General features: G+C 39.8%; 1 protein-coding gene across 5 annotated transcripts; it reads left to right on the top strand.

The window, feature by feature from the left end:
* The first annotated feature begins 1,522 nt into the window (after window positions 1-1,522).
* LOC122819170 (DENN domain-containing protein 2D-like) lies at window positions 1,523-26,847 on the top strand. Of its 5 annotated transcripts, none has more exons than XM_044095710.1 (18): window positions 1,523-1,769; window positions 5,014-5,080; window positions 5,182-5,268; window positions 6,671-6,793; window positions 6,925-6,978; window positions 15,088-15,138; window positions 15,614-15,706; window positions 19,019-19,197; window positions 20,202-20,314; window positions 20,410-20,479; window positions 20,570-20,647; window positions 20,803-20,943; window positions 22,785-22,933; window positions 24,116-24,287; window positions 25,182-25,232; window positions 25,319-25,400; window positions 25,475-25,738; window positions 26,495-26,847. In XM_044095710.1, the coding sequence occupies exons 1-18, from the start codon at window positions 1,740-1,742 to the stop codon at window positions 26,557-26,559; spliced, it is 1,869 nt and encodes a 622-aa protein (XP_043951645.1). In that variant the 5' UTR covers window positions 1,523-1,739; the 3' UTR covers window positions 26,560-26,847. The 5 variants fall into 5 exon arrangements, with proteins under 5 accessions (XP_043951645.1, XP_043951732.1, XP_043951815.1 ...); XM_044095797.1 differs by having other exon boundaries at window positions 1,527-1,769; window positions 6,731-6,793; XM_044095880.1 differs by having other exon boundaries at window positions 1,527-1,769; window positions 6,734-6,793.
* The last annotated feature ends 668 nt before the right edge of the window (window positions 26,848-27,515 follow it).

A 27,515-nucleotide genomic window follows, 5' to 3' on the forward strand; every position in this document is an offset into this window, starting at 1 on the left:
AGAGAGGAATGACATCAGCGGTGACACGTGGAGAATCACTTGGAATTGAACATCCCACCTCATGCAGAGCTTTGTGAGGATTAGCTGGGCTTGTTGTTTGTTTATTTAGGATTGTCTTTTGGCCGAATACGATCTTCACTTTTAGCGTCAGAAAAGAAAAAAATAAAAAACACTACACAGGCTCAGTTGCCAGGCTTTGTTTCAAAGTGTCTCTGCAGCTTTGCAAGCTTTCTTTTTTTATGCAAGCACCTTGTTGCACATAAACGTGTGCTAAAGTGCTCAAATGATGGTGTTTGTGAATCCACAGTTATTAACTAAATGATAAAAGAAAGGCAGCCGTTGGACAATTTTCTGCCGGCTCCAACATGCGACCTTGGATGATGGGCTGTCTAATGAGGATGGTTCTCTTATGAGACAAATGGTTCACGTTGACAAAAATATGAAATGCATTTAAGCCAAGGATGCTAATTGAAAGTAATTTCTAAAAAAAGCCCAAACAAAACAAAACAAATAAAAACCCCACTGCTGTCGACTGAATTAGTGCTGCTGATGCTGTGGTTGTTGTCATTGTTACATCCAGGGTTAGAATAAGAGCAACGGGGCAAGTGGCTTCATTTCAAAATTAAACACTTTTAGATTTTGCAACAAAAATGACTCAAGTAAATTATTTAAACATGTTTTTAGTCATGATTTGAAACCTGAACACCACATCCATCAAAGTCTGACCTGCCTGCCCCCTGGGCCTTCATCCTCCTCAGCACTAATTAAAAGGAAGCTTTAGAAGAGCCTGCCTGCTCAACGCTCTCTGATTTCACCTCTAGATCCTCAGCTCCTCCCCCAACACTGATAGACCAAAGTAAAGCATTTACCACCCCCTCCCTGGAATAACCTGTTTGTCTTTACTGTGCCAAATCAGAGTGAAGGGGGGTATCTATTATCTCCTGCTGATGAAAACTGAGTGGATCAGTTCCTTTGAGCAGGTCACAGCAATCAAGACAAAACTGTAACATACACATAATAATTGAAAGATGCCTCAGAATTAGTGGCTTCAAACACAAAGCGTTATAGTAAATATAGAACAGATTCTTTCAAATGGACATAAAGCTGAGTAATTCAACTATCTACTCAAAAGTACATTTTGTGTTGGTAAATGAATATGCAGCACAAGTATTCCTGTGTGTCAGGGTGTGTGTTGTTTACACATTCTGTGTGTGTCCCATGGAAGGAGGGCCAGCTCTGTTTTGTTTTGTTTTATTTTTTTTATGTTGTGAAATGGGAAACTTTTTACCTGTTCCGTCTCCTAACCTGGCTGCCCACAGTGAATGGTGCAGTTGCTCACCTTGCTTGAATGCGAACAAGAACCAGCCTCCGGGTGAATAAAGACTATTGTTTATTATATATGCAGTCATTCGCCCAACTGGATTCAAAAGCTGCTCAACAGGTTTTCTCCTCTCAATACTTTCTCACAACACACCCAGGCTGTGACGCGGCGCATTGGTTTAACATTAAAAGAGGAAATCCTGGCATCAGAGTGAAGTCCACAAACTGCACATTTCATCAGCTGCACTTCCTGATGCGTGTGCACTTGTCTCTTCATTAGCACTCGAGACAGCTCTGCACGTCCCATGCATTTCTCTACATGTGTCTTGCTGAGCAGATAAAAGCAGACTCATGCCACGGTTGTAGCATTTTCTCTGGATCCAGTGGACACGTTTGTCTCCTCTGCACACACAGGACAAATGGACAAAGCTTCAGGGAAAGCACAGGTGGTGAGTATTCTCCTTCATAGGTCACAGTGTTTAGAGGTCAAGGCTGTTCATTTGCCTCCCAGTAAGCCTGCAGCATTACTGTCTTTAGAAACTTAGTCCGGTTGTCATAGCGAAAACAGACCCATGCTGTAGAAATCTAAAATTATGATCAATGACACCTTCAGACATTTCCTGCCCTGTATCACATGACGCGAGGAACACAGAACTTTGATCTTGACAACTTTTACTTCCTGCGGTGACAATTACAAGAGCATGCTTTGTAGCTGCTGAGTTTGGGGAGACGAGTTTAGCGTTCCTATTTCTGGGTGATCGTGGATGATTTATAGCTTTCCTCAGTTACTGAATGTTGCGTTTACCTGCTTGATAAAATCTATGATGAAACCTAACTTTTCTAAATGTAGTCTGGAAGTGTAAACCAAGTCTACTGCACATGAGCTTTAACCATTTGTACCACGCTACAGCTCCATAATGCACTGGAGGGTCAGCAAGATAATCCGCTAATGTAAAATCTGTTGAAAGGATTGTCGTTGGGAATTGGGTCTGTATTTGTGTGTCTGAAAGACAGACATTTAAATTAACATTTGCTTTGTGTGGGAGCAGCAAGAGATGCATTCATAAGTAGAAAAACCAACAGAAATGCGAAAAGCCATAAAATAGTTGTAGATTAAAAAAGAACAAATTAATTAGTCAATTTTTTTTGTTCATTCAAAAGCTAGCATTAGCACTGCAACACAGCTAGCATGAAACTGTTCTTAGGGAAGTAGTGTTGTGTGAAACTGGAGTGTTTTGGTTTTTTTTAAACTATTTTTTATTTGTTCAAACAACAGGCAGATAATTGCTTGTGTAAATATGCAAGTGTCAGCAGTTTTCTGAAAGGTTTTGGTCATCCAAAACCACTGCGATAAGTTCCTGAAACATTTCAAGATTAGTTCTTTACAGACTTTTTAAAGCAATAATATCTATTGCAGACAATCAGGAAGGAGTTTTTAGATGACAGAAAGTTACTTTTGATATTTCCTAGAGCTGCTCTGAAGTACTTGGCTTCTTTGGTTCAAAGTAAAAATCATAAAAATGGCATTGAAACAACTAAAGTCTGTCCTGAAATACTGATTTAGTGGATTTGATCTGTTCTCAAACCACAGGTTCAATTCCAGTTCCTTATATCATCACAGCCTATACGTTCTCATTTTTGTCGTTTTTTGTACTAATTTCAAATCACAACAAGCCGCAGGTAAAGTAATCAGTGAGAAATGGATCATAGGTCCCTGAAGCTACTGTCACTAATGACTGCTGGGATATTATTCTGTTTAAATAACAAAAATAATTTGGTGGCATTTGCAGCACTCGATAAACACTGCATCTGGATCACTGCATCATAAATAATGAACGGTTGTCCTTTACTATCCAGTCCTCTCTCTCAGACCTTCCGCTCAGTAATTCATTCAAAACAAATAAGAAACACAAAACTCATCACTTCCTGCACGGAGAGGAATTTTCCCAAGAATGGTCATTGATGCACTGGACAGCAAACTGGAACCATTTAAATTGAGGGGGGAGGGAATGAGAAATTAAGTGAAACACTTTGCTTTTCTTCTGAGTTGCACTAGCTCTTCGTTTCTCCGTTGACGCATTCCATTTGTAGAGTAGAGGTTTATGTCGCCGGGGAGTTTTCCCAGAGGACAGGGACGCGTCCTGTCATTTCTGTGCTATAAACAGCGAGAGTGTCTTCGCATCCAGAACCGATGAGGCTCGCTTACAATGTCGACAACACAGGCCTTCGGCTGAGAATCTGGCTGAGAAATCCAGTTCAGAGTGAACGCATCTGCAGTGAAACACAATGTGGGACGTTTCTTTGCGCACAGTTAAGAAATGGTTTTGCGTTATGAACAAGTTCCAACCCAAAATTATTGCTTTACGAAACGCACTCAGGAGAAATCCTCCGATTACGACAGTCATAAAGGTCGGCACAGAAAAGCCTCGCTCTCTACAAGCCTTATGAGACGGAAGCGTTGCTGGTTGTCCAGTTATTTTTGGAGACTTTCCAGAATAAATGAGTAACTATAGTAGTGGCAGATTTTCAAAATCAGAACGAGCCACTAAATCCTTATAAACCCTGAGATGACTGTGTCAAACTGAACAAAGCTGAAATTGTTATGACCTCATCGCGTTTGATTTATGATACATTCGTGATCTGATTCGATATTACGCTTGTGATCTTTTGGTGGAACATTTAATGAAAGGAATAAAACTAATCTTGATACTACTCATGATATTACGGCTCTTCTCAGTCGTTTTAGTGCATTTGTCAAATCCTTCTCGACATTTGCAGAACAGTTAGTTGCTTTCTCAAAATTGTACAAGCAGCAAAAGAGCGTGGATTACCTGTAAAAGCCAGTTTTCTTTCTCAAAACCCTCAGTTCGTCTCTCAGCATTAAATATTTGATCAGCATCATTCAGATCTTCAGAATGACAAGTTCTTGTGGATAAGACAATCAAATTTTTTAGTCATGTTGTCAATATAATTGTGTTCTGTGGAGGGATATTTTGACACACTATAGCCAAAGTTTTGATGAGCACAACTGTAAATTGTAATTATGGGAAATAAATAGAGACTAGACAAGGTTCACATACTTTTACTGCCAACTCCAGACTGAGAAAAAATCCTCAATGGAGTTAAGGAATGAGGAGCAAGATGAGAGGAACTCCATCAATTCAATTCAAATTCAAAAACGCTTTATTGTTCTCAATGGGAAAATAAATGTTGTTGTAACTTAATTATTTCTGGTTATTTTCAGTTTTTGGTGAAAGAAATTCCTCACCATGATCATCGGGCGTTTGCAAAGGGAAAAGAAAAACTTTTTTCTAGTCAGCTTGATGAACAATTTCTATAAACAATGACATGGAAAAAGACTAAGAATACAAAGCATATAGTTGAAATAATAATAATAAAAAACACTTTTGTATCACCATTATATTTAAAAACATTTCTTATTTGGCTCTGAAGCAGTCAATTTTTTAGTTATTTAGTTATCACTGTTAGCAGATGAAACCTGGACAGAAACATCTACAATTTTATCAAGTACTTAACAATCATCTACTAATTATTTGGTGTGTGATTATTTTTAATGAATGTACTCCTGCAAGGGCGGCTAAAATATTTCATACGTATTTGTTTGGTTGTCATCAAATTAATTTTGATATTTTGTTTTTCATTTTTCCTAACAACATTTTCATATCCTTTCAGGAAAGTGGACAAATTATTTCTCCAAACACTCGAAGATCTTTCAGTTTTTCATCTCTTCGTATCAAAAGTAAGATAGTGGATCAATGTGAGGCTCAATCATGCTGATGTTCTGTTATTCAGTAAAAGCTTCGCTCATACCTTTTGTAAACCTGATTTTTTTTCTTACAGAACGGCACAACAGTGAGGACGAGGGTGGATTTGAGCGCCGGAGGGGGTTGAGATCTTTCTCATCAGCTCGAGAATCATCCAGAAACGGTAAAGTGTGAACTAATCTACCACCCCTGTGTTAGATTAGCTAATAGCAGTGGCAGCACAAAAAACGCTTCTAAATAATCGCAAAATACTGTAAATATTAACCCTAAGTACATAAAACTGTAACAGACTGAATGCTCTGTTCTTTGTGTGGGACATGTTTGAGTGATTTTTGGTTGCCAAGGTCAAACAACTGACCTACTTCCCTCCATATTTCTTTTCTTAAATAACACTTTTTTCAGACATTATCTAGTTGTTGAAGAGTTCATGAAGAAGATGTTCAGGGTTGTCCATGTTTTTCTTGACTTCACGTAGAATCCAGAAATTTGTTCCCAGAACTGAACCAGCCTCCTTTATCAAGTCTGTATGAAAGGTCGTTAAGACCTCCATGAGTTTAGTCTGTGAAAGAAAGCAAGAGGAGGCGACCAAACCGCCTGTTGGTAAATACAAAAGCTTCATTGTGCAAAAAAATGTCAAATTAAGTAAAACATAGAGAGGGACAGGGAAGTGGTTCAGTTGTGGTTGAGTTTCATCCAATTATTATGAAATAAACAACTACGTCAACAATCAAACACAAACTGAGAGTTTGTTAAATATAAAATAATCAGTAAGCAATATTCGATAATTGTGGGGGTTTTGTTTATGTGTCTGTTTTTAAAGTTAAACCTAAACAAAACACATAAGTTTCTATTCAGATTTCTGTTCTGTGCATTACCTTACAACTTCTGTTAAATCCAGATTCACGTGTTTCATATGGGAAAGTCTTGACACAAACTGGAGATTAGACACAGACTGACAATCTTCATCGAGACCACACACTTCTTTGTAGGCAACCAGGCAAAGCAATGTGACAGTGGTGTTGACAAAGTCTAAGCCTCATGACAAAGTCCTGCAGTAAGACTTTCTGAATCAATTTTACATTTCAAGGCCTTCAGTTCATCCTGTACTTATTCTGACTGACAACAGAATCATCAGTCAGAAACATACAGTCGTAGTCAATAAATCAGAATATTATTGAAGCCAGTCAGTTCATTGAATGAAACACATATCATAGATTAATTCCTCACAGGGTGACATTTTCAAACCTTTATTTCTGTTAACTAGGATGATTTTCTGCTTACAGCTAATAAAAGCACAAGATTTAAGATTAGAAATGACATTAGGTTTTTCAGACCAATTTCTAACACAGAAATGTGGCTTCATGAAAAGCATATTTAATACCTGCTTAAAGGTTAGACTTAGACTCATGTTATTATTGTAACACAAAGACCCGACAATGAAACTGGCAACAAAATGTTGTCGCACAGAAAAAACACAGGAAAACCACAATCGTGCCTATAAATACATAAATGTATAAATGTAAATAATTTAGCGTTTTCATGCACTCTTTGTGGGGTTATTATAGGTGTTGAGCAATCTGATGGTCGATGGGAGGTAACTATTTCTGAGTCTGCCTGTCCTACAGCAGATCCTGTGGAATCTCCTACCAGACGCCAACCGGTTGAACAGACCAGATTATTTTCCAAAGGTACGTTTAATCTGACAAATGAGGAAAATTCATTGAAAATGACTGTATTATGCAAAAATGCTTAACGAGTTACGATAAGAAAAGCCAACACCTGCGTATTTTCTCACTTTCAAACCTCGTCTCGGTTGCAGACGAAGCGGGTCCTGCAGAAGTCAGTCGGGTTCAAGAGCTGCTGAAAAAATTTGGTACGTATGAAGCTAATATTTGCCTTTGCTTCGTCAGGGAAATAAAAACGCCTGTTTTTGTTGACTGAACCTCATCACGTGAGAAAGAGATAGTGGATATCTGATCTTATAGGTGTCAGAGCCTCAGATGCTGTGCATGTCCTTCACAGTCTGAGGGGTTGGATGAAACCCAGCAGACACGGTTACAGAAACATATCGAAATGTTTTCATTTCCTTACTTTTGAAGGAAATGATTTTCCAAAATTCTCTAAAAATAAACAATGGGGAAAGGATTACATGACCAAATCACAGAAGTTATGGAAATTCATTTAAGACAAAGAGCTGTGCCAAAGTAACACAAGCCTGTTTTCTTCAATTCTAAAGAAATCCATGCAGTGGTGTGTGTTGAAACATCAAACGATTGGTGTGTAAAACAGCAACTGCCAATGCCATAGTGGAAAGTTGAGGAGTGCAGTATTTTACTAAAACCTGTCCATAAACAAAACTACGTCACAACACAATTCACCAGCCACTTCAAGGCACTACAAGACAAACAACTTCATTGCATTTCAGTCAGATGGCAGATGAATAACGGAGCTTCCTTGATTATTAAGAGCGTTGTATGTGAGAAGAGAATTTTTTAAAATTATATTTAGCAACAAAGACCCAGTGAAGAGAAGCTAAGATATGAGATTACATTTTATCAGAAAACTTGCTGTAACTAAACCAAAGGCTTTAAAATGCCTTCGATCGCCACACCCTCACCATCAAAGCCACAAAATCACTATGTTATTAAATGTTTCATTTATCAGTAAAGGAGAGAGAGGAGTAGCAGTCTGACATGATGAGGAGGAGACTCGGCCAGAGAAGAGCATGCTGAGAAAAACCATTTGTTACACAAATGCAAATATAAAGTGCAGCAAGAGAGAACAGGCATTTTAGCGTGCTTAGACATTAGAATAATAGAGAATTGTCACATAAACTTCAAATGAGATCAAGTTAAAAGAATTAGAGTGACCAAACAGTTTCACCACATTCAAAAACAGGAATTAACACAATATTTTTCTACCTTATGCATCTGTAACGGAGGGCTTCTCCAGGCAGCATGTCATGATCCATTTTAAAACCAAATGTTGTAAGAAAACCTTTCATCAAAAGATTGAGGCTGTTTTTACTGTTTTTCTCAAGCAGGACCCGGGATGATGAGAGTAATAATTAAATGTGAATTACAAATAACTACAGCTGACACGGGCCTGATGTACGACTGTCTGAAATATAAACATCCATCCATCCATCCATCCATCCATCCATCCATCCATCCATCCATCCATCCATCCATCCATCCATCCATCCATCCATCCATCCATCCATCCATCCATCCATCCATCCATCCATCCATCCATCCATTTTCTGTTCACCCTTGTCCCTGGTGGGGTCAGGAGGTGCTGGTGTCTATCTCCAGCTAACGTTCCGGGAGAGGCGGGGTCACACTGGACTGGTCGCCATGTCTGTCGCAAAATGTAAACATTGCCATTTAAATTTTTCAGTGAAGTGATTCTTAACAGGTTCTAAAACACAGCACAAAACCGTCCCGGTTTCCCCGAGGCCAGAGAGCGACGTAAGAGCCACATCCTCCTGCCACTAGCAGCGTCTCTTCCTGCAAATGTTTAACAGTTCTTCTGTTGTCGTCTGCAGAGGAACACAGAGCAGGGTGACAGCTTGGCTGCACAAATCACCGCTTTTATCGCAGTATCCCCGCAAACAGATATGATAAATATTATTAATATCAGCAGCCTACATTATAGATGCTGTTTTAACAACAGGTGGTGTTTGTGAGAACTCTAAGCAGTGAGGGTCACAGCTCTGCAGGCAGCTCACACACACAGTTTAATGAAGGATAAATTCACATGGTTCACAGACAGCATCGTAAACAGCTTCATGTTTAGCTGTAAAGAATGACTCGGTGTGGGTTGTTAAATGTTGTGATAAGAAAACTTTTTGAGTTTAAGGTTTTTGAGTTACTCCGGCTTCCTCCCACAGTCCAAAAACATGACTGTCAGGTTAATTGGTCTCTCTAAATTCTCCCTATAGGTGTGAGTGTGTGTGTGAATGGTTGTGTGTCCTGTATGTCTCTGTGTTGCCCTGTGACAGACTGGTGACCTGTCCAGGGCCTGAAACGTTAGCTGGAGATAGACACCAGCAACCCTCCTGACCCCACAAGGGTGTTGGAAAATGGATGGATGGTGTGTTAGTTGAGAAAAACAGAATATCATCAGAGCTAAGATTTTAGTTTTAGACGTGCTGAGGTGCCTCCAAACCCTCTGATGAAACTGGTTTCTCCCTGTGACTCTGCGTCCACAAGGGTTGATCTGCAGATTACATTATAACAAACGTCACAGAAGTTGGCAAAAGTCCAGAGCAACATTGTAGTGAATTGTAGCAATGTTCACATCAAACCAGACTGCACAGTGGCTGCAGTGAAAGTAAAGGTTCAGATATCATGGAATGCCTTTTAGTGGTTTAGAACACAAACCTAATGTTAATTAGCTTATTAGCTAAAGCTATTCAAGCCTAAAATAGCATCTCAATACTAAAAGCAGAGACGTCCCCAACGCTCAGCGTCCACTGTCCCATGAATGATCAGGGCTTCCTGAAACACTGGAAAGCTGAATGTTACATTAATCTGATGGTTGAAGAAACAAATCAACATTTTAAAAGCAATGAGTATATTTGTTTTTGAGCTCATATGTCTTTTTATTCAATAATTTAGCAGCACAAAGGATTTTTGAAATGAAATAAAATGTTGCTTACTTTCTTGATAGAATTTTTAAAATATATTTAAAAGTAACTAGTTAATTACAGATTGTGGAATAAACTTGATTAAACAAATTAATTGAATCCCACCACTAAAATGAATCAGCAAAGTTATAAGTATTTCTTGCTATGTCATATATATTTGCACCAGAACTTGGTTTTTCCAGATAATCACAGTTACACTAAACATATGTAATTCTGCATACTTTTAGCATATTTGGAACCATATTCAGTTCAGTGTTGCTTTATGTCTTATTGTAGCTCTTCTAAGCAAAACTGCTATGCACAGTTTATTGCACATGAACAGCATTCTGAACTGAGGGTCATCTTTACTCTGTTAGTTTCTGATTTTTGATGTAGGAAATTTGCTGTAATTTTAAACATTCTATATATATGTTTAGGTTTTTAAAATACATAGAAATGTAAGACACTTTCTGAAAGAGATTACGTGAATGGATTCTGGAATAATATTTGTGTAAAATTATGCAAAAAAAAAAATTCACATATTTTCCAACCTAGTGAGTATATATATATATATATATATATATATATATATATATATATATATATATATATATATATATATATATATATATATATATATATATATATATATATATATATATATATATATATATATATATATATATATATATATATATATATATAACTGTTCTACTTAATCGAGTCTTTGCACTTAAATCGGTGAACAACAACATCAGCTCTGCAGAACAATCTGGAGAGCGGAGTTTTCGTTTTTCCGCCCGACTTTGAACGCACCAGAGGAGCCGTGCTCCCCACAGATCGTTGCGGTGCTCGCTCTGACTGCGAAACCGGACGGATGCGTGGTTTGAGCGGGGATGGAGACGATGACTTGTCGCTGTGGAGCGTCAGAGACCAGCCGCTGAGAGGTGAACGGCGTGTCGGTGGACCTCAGCAGCAATGAGTGAAGTGACGCGGAGAAGAAAAGAAGTGGGGCTGAAGAACTTTAGGCAAAGATGGAGTGAGTTTAAAGCTGCTGTGAAACTGTCGGGGTGTTATTGGTGTGGGAATCCCGCGAAATAATTTTAAAAAGTCCCCCATAAAAGTTACTTGGGTGGATTTTCAACAGTGTTTTTGATTATTGGCGCTTCCAGATGTGTGTGTAAATGTAGAGGATGTTTAGTTGTTACCTGTCTGAACGGTTACCCAAATCTTTGTTTTTCTATTTTCTTTACTGCGCTGCTTTAAAATGCACCGTGATGTTAAGTGAGATCCAGGGCAGACGGATATGGTGGCTTTCTCTACATCTGTCATTTCAGCCTGGCATCTGTAACGTCTGCAGACCTAACTCAATCACCATCTCTTGGCTGTTGGATGGAAATGTAGGATTATTATTATTAATATTAATATTTGACATCAGAGGAGCGACTGGATCCCTTCCTTCCTACCTGTGTGACCAGAACCACGCCATCCCTTTTAGATTAGATCTGGTGACACAAGAACATGATGATGAAACCAAACTTTCCCAGTGACCAGATCCACCAGCAGATTCGGATCAAATCTGGACTTCAGTTTGTTGAGAAGGAGTGACGCGCTGCGTTCAAGCTTTCAAACAGAATTCAGTTGAAACTTGTTTAGGAGCCTCAGGCCCGGAGCTCTTAACTCAGGACTGTTATTTCCACCCACTGGCTTCATAGCTGAGAGGAGACACAATTCAGGGTTAGCATGACTGCTCAGCAGGATCCCAGCCTGCTTGTTAAAGAGGAATTGCACTCAAAATCAGACCTGGGAGAGAGCATTCTCTGCTTCTGAGTTTTGTACTGTTTCCTCGTGTTTGCTGAAATTCAGAGTTGTGCAACTGGTGGGTGGAGAAGCAGCAGCACTGCTGTTGATGTTGACATTGTTGCAACAGAGTGCAAACACCTTTTGTTGCCAGCAAAATGGTGGATCTTAGACTCAGCAAAGAGTGAGCCAGGGGGAGAGGGAACCCAGTGGGATTTGTTACTCTGCTTGTGTGTATAGCCAAATGTCTAATGTCTAAGTAATTTGTCAAAACAAACTCTGCATTAGCAGCTTCAGCACAACCCAAACTGCAGGATGTGCTAACAAAGTTTTGAAGTGAAATGACTTACTTGGTAGTAAGGCTGTAGTCCAGGTTTCTTATCTTCCAGTTTTTTTATTAATCTCAAAATAAAGAATGTGCTCTGTGAGCTGAACAGTGAGAGGATGCTTTAAAATAATATATTCTCAACATTTTTCCTAAGTTTAGTTTGCCACTGTTGAAATAATTGATTTATCGTTAACTGGAGTATGTAGACACCAAGCAGGCCACTTATTTAAAGACCAACACAGTCAGATCAGCACTTGAGCCAAAGCTGGAAAGCCGACACAACGCCGCCAGTTTGCTGTTTGTGTCTGTGAAGGTAATATTTCAGCAGAAAGGGCTAGCTTGTTTCAAAATTTTTTTTCCCGATACAGACTTTTTTTGTCTGAAATGTTGCTAAATATAGCAAGAAAGTTGCTGAGTCGGTAACAGTGGGGGATGACGATTGTTATCTGCAAACCTGCAGACATGACCTGGTGGGCGGGGCCAACAACAAGCTGTTTGTATTGATTTTGACGCAAGCATGTTTGAATAATTCATTTTTCCAGTGTTGATTATATCGAGACCATTTTTTTGACAATCCTTATAGATGTAAGTTGCTATTTTCCGTTGACTGTGGTTCTGACCCTCCAGACCGTTTGGCTCCAATGAAATATGATAAAGGGTGATGCTATTATTGTTTAGCAGCAAGTCGTAAGAGCTGAGTGTAGATTATTCTAAATGATTTCAAGTTGTTGCTTGTAAAGTCTACCTGATACCTACACATGGTCGGTAGAAATTAACTACGGGGGACCCAGAAATGTCGGGTCCAGAAGAATTAAACTGTAAATGTACAAAATAACCAGGCGCCCAGGGAAGATCCCCGACTGTGATGGTAGACTTTATTCAAAACATTTAAGTTTATTTATGTAGCACCGATTTCCAACAAGTCTTCTTGTAAGACTACCTGTGTAAACCTCTCAAAACGACAGAAAGCAGAACTGAAACGGAGGCGAGCCGAAGTGGAACAGACCTGACAGATTCAGGTCTGTTTTGGTTTTAGTTTTGGAGCAAACTCGAAGGATAAACCAGACTGTGAGTCTTTCTGAAAGCTTTCTCTTTCTGTTCCATTATCCCCCTTTTCTCTGGAAAGCTCAACGAGGGAAAGTCTTTGAGTCACGTCAAACTGAAAGTAATTAAGCCGTTTATTAAGGAGTTGAGTTTTTGCCTGCCTCACAATGCTGATGTTGGAGAAGATAAATGTAGAAGATGGGGAATTATTCACCCTTAAAAGAAAAACATGTTTCTTTGCAATCCTCTTGCCTTTCCTGTAGAGAAAGGCCACATCTGCTCCCTGAAACATGTCTAAGACAATAAATTAGTCACCGAGTCACAAGCCTACTTTTAGGTTGTAAAAAGAGTTGCTAACACCAGCGCTCCTTGCATCTGCAGCTGTACAGCATGGTAAAATTAATGCAGCTCCGCTCACACTGCTAATCTATACAGAGTGTGTGTGTGCTGATACATTCACACTGTAAGTAAAACTCAGATGCTGTAGTTTCCCATGTTTCCCTGAAGGCAGCTATGCATGAGAGGCATGTCTGCATGTCAGTTCTCGCCTGTGAGAAGCTGCAGAGACCTGTTCTGATAAACTGTAAACTGTGTTGGAAATGAACTCCCACCCAAATTCACATAGAAAATGTTATATATTTTTTTCTGCATCACCTGAAAGCAACACAAGAATGAAAATTCTTTCTCTGGAGGATGAAGTAAACAGACGACTCAGCAGACTGTTAATACTGCAGTGCGCTCACAAGATGAGTGGTGAAGAAACAGTGTGGACAGAGGTTTGTCGCTGGGCAACCGGGAGCTGGTATGATGCTTGTTCTTGTGTTATTTACTGCTCCACTCTGCTGTGCACAATCCTGAGCGAACACTCATTAATTTAGGTTTGTTGCAGTTGAGCTGGACCTGTTATCTGGACTTGTTATCTGGACCTGTTATCTGGACCTGTTATCTGGACCTGTTATCTGGACCTGTTATCTGGCCCATTTTCATCCCAGAATCATTTAGGTATAGAAACAAACAATGGCAGTCGTGTGTCTACCATATTTCCACGTTCTCTTACAGCTACTATATCTTTAAATATGTTGTTGACACAGTTATTTCCCATCCACTTGGTTAAATCTATGAAACAAACATTGAAACAGTTTAGAGAAAGATCAAATATTAGCCCCGGCAAGGCGGTTCTCCAACAAGATTCGTCAGACGATCAGCAGAAGAATAATGCAGATATTTTTCCTTTCATTAAATGATTATTTGCTTTTCCTCTCTATGTGTGCAATTAAAATCTTTTGGGAAAGATACTGGAATCTGCCAAGTTCTTCTGGAATCACCTAGCAGATACAAAAGATCCTAGTTTCTTTGTTCAGGAGGGGGTTTCCCTGCCATTCCCCGGGTAAAATTGTGTCTTTATTATTCTGCAAATATAGTGACTTTATCCTCACGATTACACAAAAATGCTCATAGCCCGGCCCTAATACTCTGCTGTACAACTCACAGGAGGAATGATTGAAATAAAAGTAACTCTTTGAAAATACTGTCAGGCATTTTTAATTTCCTTTTCTGAAAGATTGAAATTGTATCTAGTATGAAAAAATGTTTTGATTTTATTTCTGCTTACCTGAAAGCATTTCTAACAGAGCAGTGCTTCCAGCTGCGCAGTAATCTACACGCCGTGTAGATTGTCTGCTGTTCGGTTCTTCAGGAGGCAGGATTACTGACTGGAGCCAAACTTTATTAACCTGAGCCTCTTTATGATTAGTCGTTTTAGTGGTCACCATGGTGATTAAGTCCCCAAACAAGCTCAGTCCTGGTCTAGTTAATTGTGAGCCGTATCTTCATGTGCATCTGGACAGGCCACAGATCCATCACAGGGCAACACAAAGACACGCTGGACAGGAGACCAATCAGCGTCTTTCTCAACTTGGGCAAAGGGAGGACAGACTGTACAACTCATCAGTTGTGACACAGATACTCTGAGCCTCAATCGTTATGCTGGATTTCTGCATAATGCAACATAATGCGTTGTCTCAGGCCAGGAGGTGTTCACAGTGAAAACCCAACCATCTGCAGCCTGGCTGTAGCCTCATGGTGACCATGTCAGTTAGTTTCACATAAAACTGGGATGTGAGAGGATGGGTGTGTTAAATGTGGACCCTGACTAACCGCAGACTGTTTTTGTGGTGCAGGTGAGCAGCCCAAAGAGAACCTCGCCACCGCCGATGTGCCTGGAAAACGCTGTGAGTTTCTGATGTTTTTAGAGTCTTTTCATGGTAATAAAAAAATAAAATAAATCCACTATGTATAGGTATGTGAGCTGTTTTTATTTAAGATTATTCAATTATTATTAATTTTTCAATTGTTAAAGGTTGAATTAATTTACTTCAATTATTAAATTCAACCTCACAAAACCTTAGTTGTTTAGATGCAAAAGTTGCAAACTCCAGAACCGCGGGCTTGTGGAAAACTTTTCAAATGTGCTTTCTTTTTACTGTGACTCCATCTTTCGGGAATCCTTCATGAACCAACTGGTATTCAACGTCTTTGTGACAGTCGCCCGTGTTAGAGGTTGTTGGTGCATAAGGCAGTGCAGCGCGTTCAGGTGCACTACCTGCAAACAGTCTGAGTGCTGAAAGCCGCACAGGAAGCGTGGCGAAGCTGCTGTGCGGCTTCGGTGTTGTCGAGCTGCTTTTTTTTTTTTTTTGTTCCTCGTAGGTGCAACACCACCAGGGGACAATGATGGACGACCAGGGGCCCTCAAGCGGTTCAGTGCTATGTGGCCATCGTTCCGCAAAGGCAGAAAGGACAGTGAGTATCATGTCAAGTGGATGTTTGTCTGGTTTTGTTGATGTTGCTAAAGGTGGTTTTCGTCTGTATTTCCTCCCTTTGATGCCAGAGTGCAGGAAGTCAGAATTAGCCTGTTCTCTGAGTATGGAGCAGAGTGTTCAGTAAAGCAGCGGCTGAATGGGCTCAGTGAGTCTAAAGTGCATGGAGTGGGTGAAAGGTGCACCTCCATGCCAGTCTGCAAAGACAAGATCCATGTATGAACAGCCAGAAGTACAAGCAGCAGCAGTCACTGTGACAACCACATTTAGCAAAATGATGCCTAAGTGCCAAAGTAAGGAACTTTCAATTGAAAATAAAACTTATTTTATTTTATTTCATTCAGAGAACGCATTAGTCGTATGATAACTTTGAGTACTGTGGATTCATGACATTGTGGTATCTGCATGAACATAAAAATCTGTTACATGACCACCAGATTACTTACGTTCACAATGAAAATGTGAACGTAAGTAAGAAAGGAAGACAGTGGATCACTGCTGGGCTCAGGGTGAAGTCACTGTTTACGTCTCACACTCTCCCATACAGTTCTGCAGAGTGTTGTGTCTTACAGTCTCCCATACAGTTCTGCAGTGTTGTGTCTCACCACCCACAGCCCTTTTCTGACTTAGTTTCTGAGTCTGACAAAAAGCTGCAGATTGAGTTGAATGTTCAGCACAGCTTATGTGTTCTCCAGTGCTGCGTTGTGTTTGTGTTGCATACAGAGTATGTTGCGCTAATCTTTGGACTCTTGACCCCCCCAACCACTATATGACGACCCCACCCACCAGAGCTGATATTCAGTGGTAATGGAAAACTGTTTTTTATTGGCGTAGGACTATTAGTTACTGAACTTCCTGAAAATTCCTTAAGATGAACTTCAAGCAAAGAAGTGACTCCTTTTAAATGGAAAAGTGTTTGTCATTCAAATGACCATATCCCACAGAATGCAGATCATTTGCAATGAGTGTTGGGATGCATCCTATTAGATGTCAGAGGTTGTAACTTGGAACTGATCGGCCACAGTTCAACACTGTTCCTGTGCATTGTATATAAAAAAGAAAAAGCAACAATAGGAGTGACAGCTTTATAACATCTTTAAGCCCTTTACAGATTTTACACCTGTTTTCTTTTGGCGGTTGGAATCGTAAATGTGGAAAATATTGGCTGTAGCTTTTAAAGCACAGAGGGATTTTTTGCCAAACCCCTTAAAAGGTAGGAGAGTGCTAGGGCGTGCGCTCACACAGAAACTGGAAAGTTGAGAGAGAGGTCATCTCCACATGAAGTAGACCGGCACTTTAAAAAAAAAAAAGGTATCCACGTTTTTGTTGAAGTTACACCAGGATGTAATCAGTATAGGAGTAGGAATCAGTTCATGCTGTGAAAGTGGTGTAACAAACATGTCAGAATGTACGTCATCTTCCTGTTGGTGGTTAAATGGTACATCATCTCTTATTGTGCTGAGCTCGTATTCTTCTCCTGTACTTCTGCAGAGTGTTATGTCTCACACTCAGATATCAGTGTGTGCAATATTTACATCACAAAGGACTGTTTGGAGTCCAATATTTGTTGGCTCATAAGTTGTTCACTGTGTGCATTGAGTCCCCCGTCAGACACAAAGGATAATACAGAAAAGGTGAAAGGTCACAGAGTGATGGAAGCATGTAAAAGGCATATATCGCATCTGATATTGTGATTGTAATATTTGCCAATGTTATCGCCTTTGCAAGACCTTGTAATATTGTGCAGCCCTAATGTCAGAGGACATTAGTCAAAAAAAGTGAGTAAAGGACATGTGAACGGTGAGTGGGGGTTGGTAATGGACCTGGAGATGACATACTGTAAAAATGTAGTGCACCTTGTTTTTCTGAGACTCTGCTTGACGGTGTCCACAAGCCCTCTGACTCACCGTCTATAATAGGTGTGCTTTTGTTTTGACCTAATGAGGTGGCACTGGTAGCATTTACTGTAAACAGCAGCTGTTCCTTGGACTCCCTATTTTTAACTGTCAACGCCGACATTTTATCTCCACTAGCAGCTTCGCAGCCTGCTCTACAATACAAACGTGGCTTATTTTTACAAAGACTACCACTGTTTTTTAGGTTTTTTTTGGTTTTATGTTAATCTTAAGAAGTCTATAAAGATGGATTATTGAAGTAACTTTGTTTACGTTAACCAGTAACTTTTATTTGAGGCTTCATTGATCTCATCCTGGCCCAGATCTTTACCTGCAGGTAAAGTTGGCGCTCAGGGAGAATGCAGGAACTAACAGTGTTCCTGTTCAGGCACTCGGCTCAAAGCTGAGAGTCCTGACTGCTTCACATGTGAACATACCTTACCAACTAGGGATCTCTATGTCAGACCTCCTGCTTCACTCTGCTGCTGGTTCTGGTTCTGTTCCACCACAGCATCCACCTGAAAGCTCTCAGCTCAGGAACGCCATCCTCATCCTCTGGCATGTTGGTACTTACTAATCGATAAAGTGCTCAGCAGCAGGGATCAATAAGATCAGATCCAGAAAGAGCAACATCAGTGGCTGTGTTTTTCTGTGGAAGATGAAGAACATTTACTCATGACTGACTGAAACCAGTTCTGTCCTTCAGACAAGAATTACATTGCTTGAATACTGATTCAGTGAGAAACGCAGAGCCCTGTTGAGACCCGGAAACATGATTTTGGTTTTGATTAAATCTGGATCTGAAGCTGCTCTACATTTTGGCCAACGTTCACTAGTGGGCTAACAAACTCTGGGTGGAGTAACGATGTGTCATTTGAAATACAAATTACAAAAATACAAAGTCTGACACCAAACACATTGCAAAGAAACCCAATGGTGTTCTTGCCATTCGCAATACTTTGTCAAGTCCCGATCTATTGATTGATCATTCGTAGTGAATAAGCTCAAAGTGCGATTCAGTTTTAAATTTCTCCATAAACACAGTTCCTCTTGTCATCCATCCATCGACGAGTGAAACCCTATTTTACGCTCTGTTATCCTAAGAACTACTTTAGTCAATATTGACTTGAAGACCCTAAATGGGGGTTCTAACATGGCCTGTATCGTTCAAGTGGATGAAAAGCATGTTCTAAAATGTAATATATCCTTTATCTCTTCACGTCAACTTTATGTCCCCATGGTCTTTTTATCCACCCCAGTCATGCATCTTCCTCCACCTGTAAGCAGAGAATGGAGCTGTTCTGATTTTAGCCATCGTTAGTTCAGGCATCAGATGGCGACATCAGCCTACCTCCCTCTCTGCTCTCTAACTCACTTTATATTTGTGTGTTTCTGTGTAGAAATCAAAGAGCCTGATCTTGCAGAGACGAGGGAGAACCTGCCAGTCCTGGACAATGTGCCCATCCAGCCCCGCCGTGTCAGTGGCCAGTACTTCTTTGAGTATCTAGTGGTGGTCAGCCTGAAGAAGAACAAAGATGGCAGCAACTATGAGCCTCAAATCACCTACCAGTTTCCTAAGGTCAGTCACACAGTGAAGTCCAAGTTTACACAGGTTTGCTCTTTTAAATAATGTGGGTCAGAGTGTTGAACTGGTGTTAGTCTTACTCAAACAGGTTTGCAGTAAAAGTTGTTAAAGCTTTAAATTTATAACTTTGTGAACAAACTTTGCAACACCAACTGTCTACTGTAAGAGAAATTTATGTTTTGTTTTATTTTCCCAATTTTCTCATCTCATCTCAAGTAACAGTGTATATACTAGACATGAGTACTTATTTAAGTACTTTATTACCACCTTCTGATTATCATGTTTTATTTATCATTGTAAATGAAAACGAAACATGAGATTTGTTTGAGAATTTAACCTTCTAACTAGTTATTTCAGTGTATATATAAAATAATCTTGTTTATTTATGATGAAAGCAAATTTTTAAGTTATGCAGTTTAATGACTTTGATGTGGTGGTCCATGCCTTCAATGTGTCTTGTTTTGATCATTTCAAGTTTTTCAGCTTGTCTATCAGTCAACAAGGCATGACGATAATTTATTATGGGACATCTGGGAGGAGTGACTGCAGGGAACATGGGAGAGGATTTAATATATTAAACATTTAAGTTAATATTTAATGTATTAAATCCTTTATAATATTATAAGTAATATTTATTGGAATCTTATTCATTTCTTATGCCAGTTTAAAGTTAGTTTTAAAAACATCACACAAACAGAGTTCTGAACCCAGAACACTCTTCTTCTGTCTAAACATTGGTGCTAAGATACACCAGTGACAGCGTATTAATTTACAAAATTTAAGATAGGTGGAAAATGATTCAAACCAAAAACCTGCCTGAGTGAAGAAAACAAGTTGTTCTTTTTTAATTTTATTGTAGTGCTATGTTCAAATGATTAAAATCTGGATGGCTGACCGGAAGAAAGCATGTAACTCCTGCATAACGCTTGTAAGAATTTCAAGTGAGTACAGGATGTCTGATAGAAGGTGTTTATAACAGCATGTGGGTTTCTTGTCAGAGAGACGTCATGGCCAAATATCAGAAGGAGGAAGAGGAGAAGACCTTAAAGGCAATCACACTGTTTTGTTTCCCAGAGGGCATCAGTTGGGCTCCTTTGACAGAGTACCCCAGGTGAATACAACTCATCCGGCTGTCTCCTATTTATGTTTTTGCTGTTTTCGTCAAATACAGTTTTTTTTTTTTCTTTTCCTTTTGACAACATGCAGTGAGACCTTCTCCTTTGTTCTGACTGAGATCGACGGCAGTAGACGAAACGGATACTGCAGGAGATTACTGGTGAGTCTGAGGATTAAACTCTTCAAACTGTTGGGAAATACGTCCAGTGCCAAATAAAAATGCCTACGCTTTAATTCTTCCCATTTACAGCCAGGAGGAAGAGGAGCTCGACCTCCAGAGGCTTTCTGTATCATCAGTTCGCTGGCCTGCTTCGGCCTCTTCTCCAAGGTACGGTGCAACTCGCCCTGGAAGAGCATTCATAGCTGGAATCATATATTGTATCGGATCCTGGCAACTTGTGTGGGAGCAACAAACACAAACAGGATCCTAGCAACATCACATAAAGTATGTAACCGTGGTGTGTAACAACATCTCGTGCGCAGATATTCGATGAAGTGGAGAAGCGTCGGCAGATCTCCATGGCCTTGATCTACCCATTCATGCAGAAGCTGAGAGAGGCTTCATTCCCGGCTCCAGGACAAACAGTGGAGATTAAGAGCTTCATTCCTGAGTCGGGCACTGAGGTCAGAAAAAAAAAAAAGAAAAAAAAATCACCCCCTCCCCCACCTGCTGTGAACTCAGCACTTCACCTCTCCTGATGAAAATGTCTAAGGGCTGTTTCTCTTCTTGTACTCCCGTCACGACTCTGCAGGACGGTGGCTGAATCAGAACAGCTCTTCTGATTTATGTTGAAGTTTTCAACATAAAACCAGTAGTTCATGTGTTGACCAGCTCACTTCCTAAGCGCTTACTCAGCCAGAAAACGATGTCCTCAGTCATTTGAAGGGAAAACAATCTGTTTTACAAACAGAAGTCCAAACAGCAGGCTCTGCTGTTATCAGCTTGTGATAACATTGTCCTGTCAAAGTTATGGCCGAGATCCGGAATCAACATGCACATGTCAGAGGAGACTGAACTGCCACATGATCAGGCATCTTGCAAATCAAGTCAAACTGGAACAGAAACTGAAAGTCAGGATCGTCACCGCCCTGACCTTTACACTTTCTTTACATATTTGCTGATATCAAATCCCGATTCTTACAGTAAATAATGTCAGCTTTGTGTTTTACGTTCCGTAGGTTTAAGTTTAAAAAGTTTAAACTTTTTAAAGAGTTGGAAATGAGAACTTTTTAAGGGGTTTAAAGAGTTTGAAAAAAATCCACAACGGCAGAACCGTGGCTGTAATTCTTGAATGTCAGGCGCTTGCATTGCAGGCAGAATGTCATGGAAATCAACATACTTAAAATACTTAGTGTATGCAGGAACTCCTTTTGTAACATTTATGTTTGAAACGTTCAGATATCTTGACGGAGAAAGATTTAGTTCCAAGCATGAAAAACATGAAGCAAAACAGATAAAGAGATTAAATAGGTAGATTGTTTTCATGGCAAAACTCTGCAGAACAATTTCCATTTCAAACCTGAAAACACTGTGACTTTTATATAAGATCTTCCAGGCGGGTGTGTTCACATGCAGCTTTGTCTGAACCTGTCCTGTGTTACCCAAGAAGCTCCTGATCTAAAGCTTAACCCTTGTCTGCATCAGGTCATATACCATGTTTCAGCATCTCACAGCCATTTCAAGTATTGATCGTGTTCCTTTCTGTGACCAGCCCCCGCAGTGAAAGGAGGACACACACCCACACACACACCCACCCACGCACGCACACGCACCCACACACGCACACACACCCACACACACACACGCTTCTGTGCCTTTGTAAAGACTTGCTTCCATTGTGCTGCTAATGTGCTGGTGAATTCTGAGGTCCAAGTATCTAAACCCCGCCCCCAAAAACAAAGCATACTATTATAAAAGAGACCAAATGTAGAAGAATAGGGGCTCCCAGAGCTGGTTTTGTTGCTCTATCCAAAAAAAAAAGTTTACTCTTGGAAATTACAGCTCATTTTATTGGTAGGCTTACACATTAGCTGATACAAATTGATGGTTGGTTGGTTCATACGGTGGCTCAGAAGGGTCAACAAAATACAAAAACAACAGTTTTAGCATAACTTCCTGTTGTGTTGTGGGCATGTCTCAGACGTTGCATTATTATCGTTTCAAAATGTTCAAAAAATAACAACAGAAAAAGGCTGCACCTGAAACTGGCCAATGAGTTTTATACGGGGTCCAATGTGTGGCCAGTGTCCATAACCCAGTTGGAAATGAGAATTTTCATCAAGTTATCTAACTTACCCAGCGACAGTTCCTGATTGAATACCTGAGATAGGCATAACTAATAATTCATAAATACAAAAAGAAATATCATTTGGAGTGTGTGAACACATGATTCATCCAGTTATATACACTCTGAATGAGTCACCTGTGGTGGTTTAAATAACGACTGCAGCGTTTTCTCCCACAGATCATACACTTGACCCGACCGTTGGATTCTTGGCTGGAACACGTCAACTTCTGCACTCTGTTCCACTGCCTGACAGACGAGGAGGTGTTGCAGGTGTTTGCTGCTGCCGTTCTCGAGAGACGGATCATTTTCTTTGCAGATGAACTAGGGTGAATGAACTCACACAGTAAACTATTTCAGTGTTAGGTATTTATCAGGACAGGTGGACCTCGTTCAGGATGGCTCCTTCTTTTCTCCCTTTGGAGTTTTTTCTGGGCTCATCTCGCTGAGAGGAGAACTCTCTGGAAGGAATTGTAGCAACGATGTGCCGCATTAAATGACAGGGTAGATAAATAAAACATCAGTGTTACAAATATGAAGGAGCGATACAGAATTAGATACAGCTTAGATCTCATCATTGTGTTCTTATTATGGGAGAGGAGCCGTCATGAGGTGCTGATTAACCAATCAGAGGAGTTTGGTAGTTTTTCTTCTTTAGAAAAAAGATTGTTTCGACTCTTGAGAAACAAAAAATTGATCATGAATTATCATTGGAGATAAAATAAGGCCTCATGACACTGAATTGGAATTCTAACATATACAGACAAAACCTTTATTAAGCATAAAACGTATTGAGGTCATGAAAAAAGTGTTATAAAAATATTAAAGAATCTTTATAATGTGAAATTGACTTTTTTTTCAGCTTTACATCATGTTATAATGTTAATCCCTCATGGAAAACATACCTGCAGTTTTGCCTTGATTATTTTATGCATGTTTGAAAAATCCTTTAATCTCCATGACAACCATTCAGCTGTGCAATAGCCTGGGTGGATCAAGCACCTCCTTCGAGACGCAGCTCCTTCAGTTTCCAAGTTTCCGACTGAGCATTCCTCCCCCCGTGACTCACCCTCTCAGCTCCTTCAGACTATCCAGCCACAATTAGCAACTGGTACTTCTGAGCTCATTATAGGAGCTGCTTCTCAGAGCAACGCTGGTAAAAACGCTGTTAAAGAGCGAATAGAGGAGCCATGTAGGTGGAGTTTGAGAAAGAGCCAGAATTTTTAGTGAGACAGAGGCCCAATTTCAAGGCGCTAAATTACAAAGTCAAATTTCTTTTGAGTTATGTTTGACATATACAGTAATTTTATAACTGACGGTAACATAGTTACTTGACTGTGCTAAAACGATTCTATGTGGCAGAAAAATGCATAACACTCCCCCTTTAAGTGTGTGTGTGAAAACAATCATGGCAAACTAGAAAATCCAGCTGTGCATTAAGGTGCACACATTAATGCAATCTGATGTGCCATCAGATTTGGTGATGAAGATGTCTGTCTGTCTGTCTGCAGCACATTATCTCAGGTCCTTCATGCAGTAGCAGCCCTCCTTTATCCTTTCTCCTGGCAGCACACCTTCATCTCCATCGTTCCAGAAATCCTGATCGACGTGGTGATGGCGCCCACCCCCTACCTGCTGGGGGTCCAGAAGCGCCTGCTGGACCTGGTCACCGACCAGAGTGACGTGAGTCCGCTTTTGTTTATCACATCTTTCAACCTGAATGTGTTACTCATGTGTTTATGTAGCTCACTGAACAAAGTGTTCTGCAACTCACGGTTTGGTTTGGCTACAAACAACTACTGACAGATGCTGAAGGCAGTTATGAATTATGTTAATAATTTAGATCATAATGACCAAGTCAGGGCACCATCTGGTTAATAAGGAAATAATAGCCAAAGTATTTTCTGACTCAATTATTGTTTAATGACAATATTATTATTATGGGAGAGGAGCCGTCTACTTTACATCTACTTTGGAATCCAGTAGATGAAGGAATCCGTTCAGAATTAATGATCAAGATGTGAATTTATAGATGGACCCAAAACGCAGCGAGCTTTAAATGTCGAGTTATATTGAATATTTAATGAAAAAATTGAAGAACAAAAAAACCCCTATAAAAATGGCAAAAGAATGGCAGGAAACTGATTTGATAATTATGTGATTAGACGACAAAAACTGATATTATTATGTCTTTGTTCCTGTAACACTGTGAGTATTCTCGAAATTTGTCACACCTTTAGCGTGTTTTTATGGGTTAGCATGAAGAAAAAAAAGGTAATATATAATGCAATATTTAAATTGTTTAAACCGGTTTGTCTCTCCAGACACACTTTCTTTAGAGGATCCATGTTATAGTAGGTCAATTAAACAGCAGAGGTCTCAGTGGTGGTGGCATTTTCTCATTTGTAGCTTAAAATATAAAATACCTGAGAAATAATAAATAAGTAAGCAACCAAAAAGTTTCTTAGGGTTTTGTGTTTCTGAAAGCCTAATGACTCAGCTAGATGACTCAGCTGTGCTGTTTCAGTGATTCCTCAGTCTGAGTTACTCATAGCTTCAACTTTCTTGTTGCGACAGCTACTGCTGGTTGACCTATCGAAGAATAAGAAGAAGACTTTTCTGGTGACTGTAAGTGCTACAATAACTGCTTTATCTTAATATGTAATTTATCAAAACTGTTAAGTCCCTGCATTTAGTGAAATCTTCCTGTGCAGATTGGTGATGAGGATTCAATTGTTCCCCCGAAGCTTCAGGCAGAAATACTGGACGCTTTGAGTCAGAGGAAAAAGGTGTCAGGTGAGTAAACTCAGGTCAAACTGGAGCGTCGGCGCGGGAGATCCCTACATCCCTTTTCTCTTCTTTTCTTTCAGATGTAGAGGAGGCGAAGAAGGTGGAGGAGGTGAACCGGGTGGTGTCTGAAGCCTTCCTCCATTTCTTTGTCAGGACAGTCGGCCATTACAGCTCCTACATCAAGTACACAAAAGGCGGTCCTGGCGTGTTTGAGAAAAGACGCTTCTACAAGGCCATCGAGTCCAAGACGACTCGACACTTTGTCAAGAAGTTCATCCAGACGCAGATGTTTGACCTGTTCATACAGGAGCTGGAGCAGCAGCAGCCGTCAGGACAGCAGCAAGGTGAGAGCAGAGCATCCAGGAAGGCCCTCTTACTTCATCACAGGTCCATCTTAACGGATGACAGTCACACATTAAGCTCTCTAACCCACTCTTCCCCTGCCTCCTTCTCCTCACTCTGTGGATGAGCAAAACAAAGGAGGAATTTGTGAAAACGGCCCATCTCTTGATCCAGGAGTGTTTTCTGTACCATTGTCAGTACCTTGCAGAGGAGTTTTGACCCTCTCCTCTTTCTGTTCTGTTGTAGATTTCCACGCCGTCATAGATTAGTAGCTTTAAGGGCACACCAATATTAAAATTTGCTCTGATATCAACATGGGAACAGTGGTAATGGAAAGCCAATGTAATGATCTGAAGACACGTCACCTTAACCTGCACGCTTCATCATTTATTTCTAAGGATATAGCTGCTTCAAGTATTAGATGATCAAATTGAAGGATGTATCTGCGTAAGTCATTAAGCTGAGGATCCAGATCTAATAAACTCATATTTTGATAAAGTTGTCAATCAGAACCATAACCTGCAGTGTTTGGCTAAAATGAGCCGTTTTACTATGTTGTAAATGGTTGATAATTCAGCTTGAATCACATTTCGGTGGAGTTCTAGTCAATTGCTGTCAGACAGAGCTAACAGAAAAGGGTGATCTTTCACTTCAGAAACACCGTGGTTTACTTTAAATATCATACGTTTTAATGATTAAAGTTTCAGCTGTATATTTCTGCTCCGCACTAACAGAAACTTTGTCATTTGTTCTTGCAGGTATATTTCACAGAAAGATCACTGAATATCAGAAGAAGAAAAACGAGAAAACAAAGAAACACTAGCTGACACTTTGGGACTCTGGGTGTAGATATAAATATGTATAGACATATAAGTATTTCAAGACCTTCATAGGAAAAGATGTGAATATTGCACTGTGTTTTTTTTTGTAATTATTTTTAAGTTTGCTTTTAAATAATTATGTTCCAAAGTGTGAATACTGTATGACTGTGTTGCTGCTACTCACAGTGTCAAACACTGGTGTATGGGAGAGTGGTGTTCTCAGCCTGTGGCCTCCATGGCGGTGCTGATGAACAGGAAAATCATTTCCAATAAAGATTAGTTTAAGTCCATTGACGTTCCTGCTGTGATTTTAAGGCTTGAGGAGTTCAGTTTAAGAAAGCAGCTCATGTTTTCTGCTTCTTCGCAACTGAGCAGAGTCTCAAATTTTATCTAACAACTGACTTTTTTTGATCTCTATGTCTATGAATGTCTATGAATTGACACATTGCAGAATTTCGTCTGATATAAAACTGATAATAAAGTAAAATGTAAGCTGCTTTTGGTCACTTAGTTCCACAACTGCAGTAAGCGCCCAAGAGAGGAAGACTGTTATAGGTTTGGTTTGAGTGGAAACAGGTTTAATTCCTTCTGAGCATCTCAGAAGGTAGACCAGCTCTATCATCTGGACCCTTTTATTCAATATAAAATAGCAAAATAAGAAGGTTTCCTTTCAATAAAACTATTAAGTTTGACTTTTTAATTATTATTATTCAAGATAGTAAAATGTTATGAATCACTTTTCAGTTTATGTAAGCATATAGCTACATATTGGGTCATGGACTTCACCGTGAAGCAGTTGGCAGGACTGTTGCGTCTTTGGCAGTCCCATCCTGGAGTCTTTCTGCATGGAGATTGCATGTGTAGGTTCTCCCAACGTGTTTCCTTCCACGGTCCAAAAACATGACTGCTAGCTTAACTGGTCCCTCCAATTTTTTTATTTATTTTAAAAAAATATATA

The sequence above is a fragment of the Gambusia affinis genome, linkage group LG01, assembly GCF_019740435.1.
Source record: "Gambusia affinis linkage group LG01, SWU_Gaff_1.0, whole genome shotgun sequence".
NCBI classification, from domain to species: domain Eukaryota; kingdom Metazoa; phylum Chordata; class Actinopteri; order Cyprinodontiformes; family Poeciliidae; genus Gambusia; species Gambusia affinis.